General features: G+C 45.3%; 1 protein-coding gene across 2 annotated transcripts in view; it reads left to right on the top strand.

Moving 5' to 3' along the window:
• Nucleotides 1-4,177: 4,177 nt before the first annotated feature.
• Nucleotides 4,178-11,137, top strand: part of st6galnac3 (ST6 (alpha-N-acetyl-neuraminyl-2,3-beta-galactosyl-1,3)-N-acetylgalactosaminide alpha-2,6-sialyltransferase 3) — a 136,044-nt gene continuing 129,084 nt past the window's right edge. For both annotated transcript variants that reach the window (XM_055866030.1, XM_055866028.1), the window contains exon 1: nt 4,178-4,469. In XM_055866030.1, coding sequence (XP_055722005.1) covers nt 4,452-4,469 — 18 coding nt within the window. In that variant the 5' untranslated portion in view covers nt 4,178-4,451. The remainder of the gene's footprint in view (nt 4,470-11,137) is intronic.

Here is an 11,137-nt window from a genome sequence, read left to right as displayed (position 1 = left end):
TGACACCAATGTTTCCCAATGAGACCACTGAGACCACTGAGACCACTGACACCAATGTTTCCCAATGAGACCACTGAGACCACTGACACCAATGTTTCCCAATGAGACCAATGTTTCCCAATGAGACCAATGTTTCCCAATGAGACCAATGTTTCCCAATGAGACCAATGAGACCACTGACACCAACGTTTCCCAATGAGACCACTGAGACCAATGTTTCCCAATGAGACCACTGACACCAATGTTTCCCAAAGAGACCACTGAGACCACTGACACCAACGTTTCCCAATGAGACCACTGAGACCACTGACACCAATGTTTCCCAATGAGACCACTGAGACCACTGACACCAACGTTTCCCAATGAGACCAACAAATGAACAATGCAGACAACACACATTGTAGGAAGATGTACTTCACTGAAATGTTCAACCTCTCCCTGATCCAGTCTGTAATACCAACCTCTCCCTGATCCAGTCTGTAATACCAACCTCTCCCTGATCCAGTCTGTAATACCAACCTATCCCTGATCCAGTCTGTAATACCAACCTCTCCCTGATCCAGTCTGTAATACCAACCTATCCCTGATCCAGTCTGTAATACCAACCTAACCCTGATCCAGTCTGTAATACCAACCTCTCCCTGATCCAGTCTGTAATACCAACCTCTCCCTGATCCAGTCTGTAATACCAACTTGTTTGAAGCAGACCACCATAGTCCCTGTGCCCAAGAACGCCAAGGTAACCTGCCTAAATGACTAACGACCCGTAGCACTTACATCTGTAGCCATGAAGTGCTTTGAAAGGCTGGTCATGGCTCACATCAACACCACCATCCCAGAAACCCTGGACCCACTCCAATTGGCATACCGCCCAAACAGATCCACAGATAAGCCAATCTCTATTTTACTCCTCACTGTCCTCTCCCACCTTGACAAAATGAACACCTACATTGTGTTGAAATGCTGCCCATTGACTACAGCTCAGCATTCAACACCATTGTCCCCTCCAAGCTCGTCACCAAGCTCAGGACCCTGGGACTGAACACGTCTCTCTGCAACTGGATCCTGGACTTTGAGTGACGTGCTTTACTTTGTTATTTTTAATGCGTAAATGACGCATAACCTGCAAAAGTTTAAGTTCAGCGTAGTCACTGGTAAAAAGAAAAAGGAAACACTAGGCCCAAAACGAGGAGCTGAAGTTCTTCAACAAGTGGAAGCAGCGACTCCTCCCCGCGGCTCAGCGGAGAAATTAACAGCGAGGATTTGAAGGCCGAGATTCTTGCTGCCCTCAGAGCAGACATTTCGTCAGGAAACTCAAGGAGGCGCTCAGTGAGAGTTTACAAGCAGTCAAGAATGAACTTGCAAAGCATACAGCAATGGTTCGTACTGTCTCCCGATCCCTCTTGTCTCAGCCTCCAGTATTTATGCTGCAGTAGTTTATGTGTCGGGGGGCTAGGGTCAGTCTGTTACATCTGGAGTATTTCTCCTGTCTTATCCGGTGTCCTGTGTGAGTTTAAGTATGCTCTCTCTTTCTCTCTCTCTCTCGGAGGACCTGAGCCCTAGGACCATGCCTCAGGACTACCTGGCATGATGACTCCTTGCTGTCCCCAGTCCACCTGGCCATGCTGCTGCTCCAGTTTCAACTGTTCTGCCTGCGGCTATGGAACCCTGACCTGTTCACCGGACGTGCTACCTGTCCCAGACCTGCTGTTTTCAACTCTCTAGAGACAGCAGGAGCGGTAGAGATACTCTGAATGATCGGCTATGAAAAGCCAACTGACATTTACTCCTGAGGTGCTGACCTGTTGCACCCTCGACAACCACTGTGATTATTATTATTTGACCCTGCTGGTCATTTATGAACATTTGAACATCTTGGCCATGTTCTGTTATAATCTCCACCCGGCACAGCCAGAAGAGGACTGGCCACCCCTCATAGCCTGGTTCCTCTCTAGGTTTCTTCCTAGGTTCTGGCCTTTCTAGGGAGTTTTTCCTAGCCACCGTGCTTCTACACCTGCATTGCTTGCTGTTTGGGGTTTTAGGCTGGGTTTCTGTATAAGCACTTTGAGACATCAGCTGATGTAAGAAGGGCTTTATAAATACATTTGATTTGATTTGAACTGGATACAGTTAAAATAAGAAACCCGTCTCAGACATGGAACAAGTCTTGTCATCATGTCAGGAGGACCCGTCTACGCTACAAACCACAGTCTGAGGTAACGTTAGTGAACGTTGCTGGTACCATCAGTTTATGTTATTATTAGATAACGTTAGTGAACATTGCTGGTACCATCAGTTTATGTTATTATTAGATAACGTTAGTGAACATTGCTGGTACCATCAGTTTATGTTATTATTAGATAACGTTAGAGAACGTTGCTGGTACCATCAGTTTATGTTATTATTAGATAACGTTAGTGAACGTTGCTGGTACCATCAGTTTATGTTATTATTAGATAACGTTAGTGAACGTTGCTGGTACCATTGGTTGATGATGTCGTTAGGTAACATTAGCTCTGGTACCATTGGTTGATGATGTCGTTAGGTAACATTAGCTCTGGTACCATTGGTTGATGATGTCGTTAGGTAACATTAGCTCTGGTACCATTGGTTGATGATGTCATTAGGTAACATTAGCTCTGGTACCATTGGTTGATGATGTCGTTAGGTAACATTAGCTCTGGTACCATTGGTTGATGATGTCATTAGGTAACATTAGCTCTGGTACCATTGGTTGATGATGTCATTAGGTAACATTAGCTCTGGTACCATTGGTTGATGATGTCGTTAGGTAACATTAGCTCTGGTACCATTGGTTGATGATGTCATTAGGTAACATTATCTCTGGTACCATTGGTTGATGTCATTAGGTAACATTAGCTCTGGTACCATTGGTTGATGATGTCGTTAGGTCACATTAGTCGTTAGGTCGTTAGGTAACATTAGTGCCTTAGCTGTGGTGAGTCAATTCTCCTGTTGTTGTAAGTGTTATTTTATTACCACGAAGCTGCTCATCTCTGTTCCTCGATGGTACCCGTATCCAGGGTAGATAATGCACAGTTCTATTATTAGGTTATGTCATTTATTTAAAGACTTTGCTGTAAAACGTTTTATACTTTCCTTCAGAACAGCCTTGTTTTGGGTTGTAAAATAAATATTTCTTATTTATTTGTTATGCTTCACTTGTTTTAAATCCTTCTCTATTTCATCAGGGCTCTCGACTCGATAGGTTCAGTGTTTTTATAGCCATGTTATTACCTTGTATTACTGCACATTGACTTGGTCCCGATAGTACCAAGGACCCGCCAGTCAGCATTTCACTGTTAGTCTACACCTGTTGTTTACCAAGGACCCGTCAGTCAGCATTTCACTGTTAGTCTACACCTGTTGTTTATCAAGGACCCGTCAGTCAGCATTTCACTGTTAGTCTACACCTGTTGTTTACCAAGGACCCGTCAGTCAGCATTTCACTGTTAGTCCACACCTGTTGTTTACCAAGGACCCGTCAGTCAGCATTTCACTGTTAGTCTACACCTGTTGTTTACTAGTACAATTTGATTTGATCACTGGTGATTTGATTACAGGTGATTACAGGCGATTACAGGTGGTTAAAGGTGATTACAGGTGATTACAGGTGGGTATAATTACAATAAAACCAGAAGGCTTTATAATGTTGACTGGCGCTTTAGGGAGCTCCTAACAAGTAGTGGTGTTTTTCCACTGATGAGTTTGTTACAATGACCTCCAGAGAAACAGGTAGCCCAGCAGTTAGAGAGATGGGTCATTAAGAGAACAGCTTGTTCAAATTTCCCAACCTGAAAAATGTGTCGATGTGCCCTTGAGCAAGGCACTCACAACAAAATGTGGAATAAGTCAAGGGTTATGAATACTTTCAGAAGGCACTTTAATAACCCCAACTGCTCCAGGGTCACCGTTGGTAAACACCGTCCCTTAAACACTACTAAACGAATGCTTTGTGTTTTAGTCGGTCTCATAAGAAAAACACCTTCAGTTCAAGTTCGAAGCTTGTCCATCCTATTCTCTTTATATTATCTTCTATGCAGCACGGCAGACCGCTCCACTGCGCTGCGCTCCACTGCGGCTGCGCTGCGGCTGTCTCGACGCGTGAAGGAATCAAGAATCAGACACCAGGGTCACATGATCACCAGGAGGCGGGGCGGTCGCGTCTATCGGCCAGTAGCAGCACACGTCAATCCAACACCAGGCTCCATGGAGAATGCGGAGATAACTCGAATAACGGTACGCTACAATATTTCTGTGGGAGAAATTATCTTCGTTTGATAAACAACCGAATATGCGTTTGTCGCGCGCATCAATAAACCGCACATAAAACAACAACAACAACAAACGGCAGAACAGTGTTTTTCGTCTCACCACGAAACCCAACAGCTCCAGCCGAGACAGAACCATTGTCTGAATATACGTTTAGGATGGCCTGGATAGGCAAGGTAAGACGGATTCTCTCGTTAAACAAGTGCAGACGGTATTAACTGTGATTCATAACGAGCAGAAATTGACCGGACGGTGTGACAGTAGTGTTTTGAATTTAAAACGTTGCTTTATTCTGTTGGGACTGTTATCTGACGCTCATGTTCTTCTGTTCGCTGTGTAACAGTTTCCCTTCTCTGCCCTCTTTTTTTTTTTTTGGCCACTAATTGTGGTTGACTGGTGGGTTAACGTTCAATCGGTTGCAATGTAACGGGAAACATTATTGCAGAGGGCCTACAGGACACAAAGTATCAAACGATAACCGTTGATCTGGTTTGTATCCATATGCGTGGTGGATTCTCCTAAGCATATGTTTAGAGAACAGGGTCTGCGATGTGTGCAAATATTTATTTAGTATTGCTTCCATCACCTAAAGTTAAATTAAGTCCCACATGTATTTCCATGTCATGGGCCATTGTGGTAAACAATTTGAGCTCGAATTCGCGTTTTAAATAGACTTATCATCAATTGAAATACCCGGCAGTGACTCCAGATAACCTATTATATTTGTATTGTCAAGCAACTTATTTTTCTGCCAGAAACTCACATGATAATACAACATATATACACACACACACACACACACACACACACACACACACACACACACACACACACACACACACACACACACACACACACACACACACACACACACACACAGTCCGGATAACCTTTAATTAACTATTTAGCAGTCTTATGGTTAGGGGTAGAAGCTGTCTCGGAGCCTGTTGGCCCGAGAGCCAATGCCAGACGGTAACAGAGTGAACAGTCTATGGCTTGGATGCCTGGAGTCTTTGGCAATTTCTCTGGCCTTCCTCTGACACAGCCTGGTATAGAGGTCCTGGATGGCAGGGAGCTCGGCCCCAGTGATGTACTGGGCCTTCCTCTGACACCGCCTGGTATAGAGGTCCTGGATGGCAGGGAGCTCGGCCCCAGTGATGTACTGGGCCTTCCTCTGACACCGCCTGGTATAGAGGTCCTGGATGGCAGGGAGCTCGGCCCCAGTGATGTACTGGGCCTTCCTCTGACACCGCCTGGTATAGAGGTCCTGGATGGCAGGGAGCTCGGCCCCAGTGATGTACTGGGCTGTTCGCACCACCCTCTGTAGCATCTTGAGGTCGAGGGCGGTGCGTTTGCCAAACCAAGTAATTCAGCAAGTCAAGATGCTCTCGATGGTGCAGCTGTATAACTTTTTGTGGATCCTAGGCCCCATGCCAAATATTTTAAGCTTTCAGAGAGGCAAGAGGTGCTGTCGTGCCCTCCTCACTACTGTGTTGGTGTGTGTGTACCGTGTTCAGTCCTTAGTGATGTAGACGAATTTGAAATTCTCAACCCGCTCCACTACAGCTCTGTGGATGGGGGGCGTCCTCTTTCTCCTATAATCCACGATAGTTTACTGACGTTGAGGGAGAGGGGCTGCTGAACATAACAGCATGCCAGTGGAAGGGAAGACAGTAGGGAAAGGGAAAAGGGGGATACCTAGTCAGTTGTAAAGGGGGATACCTAGTCAGTTGTACAACAGAAAGGGGGATACCTAGTCAGTTGTACAACAGAAAGGGGGATACCTAGTCAGTTGTACAACAGAAAGGGGGATACCTAGTCAGTTGTACAACAGAAAGGGGGCTACCTAGTCAGTTGTACAACAGAAAGGGGGATACCTAGTCAGTTGTACAACAGAAAGGGGGATACCTAGTCAGTTGTACAACAGAAAGGGGGATACCTAGTCAGTTGTACAACAGAAAGGGGGATACCTAGTCAGTTGTACAACAGAAAGGGGGATACCTAGTCAGTTGTACAACAGAAAGGGGGATACCTAGTCAGTTGTACCACAGAAAGGGAGATACCTAGTCAGTTATACAACAGAAAGGGGGATACCTAGTCAGTTGTACAACAGAAAGGGGGATACCTAGTCAGTTGTACCACAGAAAGGGAGATACCTAGTCAGTTATACAACAGAAAGGGGGATACCTAGTCAGTTGTACAACAGAAAGGGGGGATATCTAGTCAGTTGTACAACAGAAAGGGGGATACCTAGTCAGTTGTACAACAGAAAGGGGGGATATCTAGTCAGTTGTACAACAGAAAGGGGGATACCTAGTCAGTTGTACAACAGAAAGGGAAAGGGGGATACCTAGTCAGTTGTACAACAGAAAGGGGGATACCTAGTCAGTTGTACAACAGAAAGGGGGATACCTAGTCAGTTGTACAACAGAAAGGGGGATACCTAGTCAGTTGTACAACAGAAAGGGGGATATCTAGTCAGTTGTACAACAGAAAGGGAAAGGGGGATACCTAGTCAGTTGTACAACAGAAAGGGGGATACCTAGTCAGTTGTACAACAGAAAGGGGGATACCTAGTCAGTTGTACAACAGAAAGGGGGGATACCTAGTCAGTTGTACAACAGAAAGGGGGATACCTAGTCAGTTGTACAACAGAAAGGGGGATACCTAGTCAGTTGTACAACAGAAAGGGAAAGGGGGATACCTAGTCAGTTGTACAACAGAAAGGGGGATACCTAGTCAGTTGTACAACAGAAAGGGGGATACCTAGTCAGTTGTACAACAGAAAGGGGGATACCTAGTCAGTTGTACAACAGAAAGGGGGATACCTAGTCAGTTGTACAACAGAAAGGGGGATACCTAGTCAGTTGTACAACAGAAAGGGGGATACCTAGTCAGTTGTACAACAGAAAGGGGGATATCTAGTCAGTTGTACAACAGAAAGGGGGATACCTAGTCAGTTGTACAACAGAAAGGGGGATACCTAGTCAGTTGTACAACAGAAAGGGGGATACCTAGTCAGTTGTACAACAGAAAGGGGGATACCTAGTCAGTTGTACAACAGAAAGGGGGATATCTAGTCAGTTGTACAACAGAAAGGGAAAGGGGGATATCTAGTCAGTTGTACAACAGAAAGGGGGATACCTAGTCAGTTGTACAACAGAAAGGGGGATACCTAGTCAGTCGTACAACAGAAAGGGGGATACCTAGTCAGTTGTACAACAGAAAGGGGGATACCTAGTCAGTTGTACAACAGAAAGGGGGATATCTAGTCAGTTGTACAACAGAAAGGGGGATACCTAGTCAGTTGTACAACAGAAAGGGGGATACCTAGTCAGTTGTACAACAGAAAGGGGGATATCTAGTCAGTTGTACAACAGAAAGGGGGATACCTAGTCAGTTGTACAACAGAAAGGGGGATATCTAGTCAGTTGTACAACAGAAAGGGGGATACCTAGTCAGTTGTACAACAGAAAGGGGGATACCTAGTCAGTTGTACAACAGAAAGGGGGATATCTAGTCAGTTGTACAACAGAAAGGGGGATACCTAGTCAGTTGTACAACAGAAAGGGGGCTACCTAGTCAGTTGTACAACAGAAAGGGGGATACCTAGTCAGTTGTACAACAGAAAGGGGGATACCTAGTCAGTTGTACAACAGAAAGGGGGATACCTAGTCAGTTGTACAACAGAAAGGGAAAGGGGGATACCTAGTCAGTTGTACAACAGAAAGGGGGATACCTAGTCAGTTGTACAACAGAAAGGGGGATACCTAGTCAGTTGTACAACAGAAAGGGGGGATACCTAGTCAGTTGTACAACAGAAAGGGGGGATACCTAGTCAGTTGTACAACAGAAAGGGGGATACCTAGTCAGTTGTACAACAGAAAGGGGGGATACCTAGTCAGTTGTACAACAGAAAGGGGGATACCTAGTCAGTTGTACAACAGAAAGGGGGATACCTAGTCAGTTGTACAACAGAAAGGGGGATACCTAGTCAGTTGTACAACAGAAAGGGGGATACCTAGTCAGTTGTACAACAGAAAGGGGGATACCTAGTCAGTTGTACAACAGAAAGGGGGATACCTAGTCAGTTGTACAACAGAAAGGGGAAGGGGGATACCTAGTCAGTTATACAACAGAAAGGGGAAGGGGGATATCTAGTCAGTTGTACAACAGAAAGGGAAAGGGGGGATACCTAGTCAGTTGTACAACAGAAAGGGGGATACCTAGTCAGTTGTACAACAGAAAGGGGAAGGGGGATACCTAGTCAGTTATACAACAGAAAGGGGAAGGGGGATACCTAGTCAGTTGTACAACAGAAAGGGGGATACCTAGTCAGTTGTACAACAGAAAGGGGGATACCTAGTCAGTTGTACAACAGAAAGGGGGATATCTAGTCAGTTGTACAACAGAAAGGGGGATACCTAGTCAGTTGTACAACAGAAAGGGAAAGGGGGATACCTAGTCAGTTGTACAACAGAAAGGGGGATACCTAGTCAGTTGTACAACAGAAAGGGGGATACCTAGTCAGTTGTACAACAGAAAGGGGGATACCTAGTCAGTTGTACAACAGAAAGGGGGATACCTAGTCAGTTGTACAACAGAAAGGGGGATACCTAGTCAGTTGTACAACAGAAAGGGAAAGGGGGATACCTAGTCAGTTGTACAACAGAAAGGGGGATACCTAGTCAGTTGTACAACAGAAAGGGGGATACCTAGTCAGTTGTACAACAGAAAGGGGGGATACCTAGTCAGTTGTACAACAGAAAGGGGGATACCTAGTCAGTTGTACAACAGAAAGGGGGATACCTAGTCAGTTGTACAACAGAAAGGGAAAGGGGGATACCTAGTCAGTTGTACAACAGAAAGGGGGATACCTAGTCAGTTGTACAACAGAAAGGGGGATACCTAGTCAGTTGTACAACAGAAAGGGGGATACCTAGTCAGTTGTACAACAGAAAGGGGGATACCTAGTCAGTTGTACAACAGAAAGGGGGATACCTAGTCAGTTGTACAACAGAAAGGGGGATACCTAGTCAGTTGTACAACAGAAAGGGGGATACCTAGTCAGTTGTACAACAGAAAGGGGGATACCTAGTCAGTTGTACAACAGAAAGGGGGATACCTAGTCAGTTGTACAACAGAAAGGGGGATACCTAGTCAGTTGTACAACAGAAAGGGGGATACCTAGTCAGTTGTACAACAGAAAGGGGGATACCTAGTCAGTTGTACAACAGAAAGGGGGATACCTAGTCAGTTGTACAACAGAAAGGGGGATACCTAGTCAGTTGTACAACAGAAAGGGGGATATCTAGTCAGTTGTACAACAGAAAGGGGGATACCTAGTCAGTTGTACAACAGAAAGGGGGATACCTAGTCAGTTGTACAACAGAAAGGGGGATACCTAGTCAGTTGTACAACAGAAAGGGGGATACCTAGTCAGTTGTACAACAGAAAGGGGGATACCTAGTCAGTTGTACAACAGAAAGGGGGGATACCTAGTCAGTTGTACAACAGAAAGGGGGATACCTAGTCAGCTGTACAACAGAAAGGGGGATACCTAGTCAGTTGTACAACAGAAAGGGGGATACCTAGTCAGTTGTACAACAGAAAGGGGGATACCTAGTCAGTTGTACAACAGAAAGGGGGATATCTAGTCAGTTGTACAACAGAAAGGGGGATACCTAGTCAGTTGTACAACAGAAAGGGGGATACCTAGTCAGTTGTACAACAGAAAGGGGGATATCTAGTCAGTTGTACAACAGAAAGGGGGATACCTAGTCAGTTGTACAACAGAAAGGGGGATATCTAGTCAGTTGTACAACAGAAAGGGGGATACCTAGTCAGTTGTACAACAGAAAGGGGGATACCTAGTCAGTTGTACAACAGAAAGGGGGATACCTAGTCAGTTGTACAACAGAAAGGGAAAGGGGGATACCTAGTCAGTTGTACAACAGAAAGGGGGATACCTAGTCAGTTGTACAACAGAAAGGGGGATACCTAGTCAGTTGTACAACAGAAAGGGGGATACCTAGTCAGTTGTACAACAGAAAGGGGGATACCTAGTCAGTTGTACAACAGAAAGGGAAAGGGGGATACCTAGTCAGTTGTACAACAGAAAGGGGGATACCTAGTCAGTTGTACAACAGAAAGGGGGGTACCTAGTCAGTTGTACAACAGAAAGGGGGGATACCTAGTCAGTTGTACAACAGAAAGGGGGGTACCTAGTCAGTTGTACAACAGAAAGGGGGATACCTAGTCAGTTGTACAACAGAAAGGGGGGTACCTAGTCAGTTGTACAACAGAAAGGGGGGATACCTAGTCAGTTGTACAACAGAAAGGGGGGATACCTAGTCAGTTGTACAACAGAAAGGGAAAGGGGGATACCTAGTCAGTTGTACAACAGAAAGGGGGATACCTAGTCAGTTGTACAACAGAAAGGGGGATACCTAGTCAGTTGTACAACAGAAAGGGGGGATACCTAGTCAGTTGTACAACAGAAAGGGGGATACCTAGTCAGTTGTACAACAGAAAGGGAAAGGGGGATACCTAGTCAGTTGTACAACAGAAAGGGGGATACCTAGTCAGTTGTACAACAGAAAGGGGGGATACCTAGTCAGTTGTACAACAGAAAGGGGGATACCTAGTCAGTTGTACAACAGAAAGGGGGGATACCTAGTCAGTTGTACAACAGAAAGGGGGATACCTAGTCAGTTGTACAACAGAAAGGGGGATACCTAGTCAGTTGTACAACAGAAAGGGGGATACCTAGTCAGTTGTACAACAGAAAGGGGGATACCTAGTCAGTTGTACAACAGAAAGGGGGATACCTAGTCAGTTGTAC

This window comes from Salvelinus fontinalis, chromosome 17 (genome assembly GCF_029448725.1).
Source record: "Salvelinus fontinalis isolate EN_2023a chromosome 17, ASM2944872v1, whole genome shotgun sequence".
Classification (NCBI taxonomy): domain Eukaryota; kingdom Metazoa; phylum Chordata; class Actinopteri; order Salmoniformes; family Salmonidae; genus Salvelinus; species Salvelinus fontinalis.
This window is presented reverse-complemented; position numbering and strand designations above follow the sequence as displayed.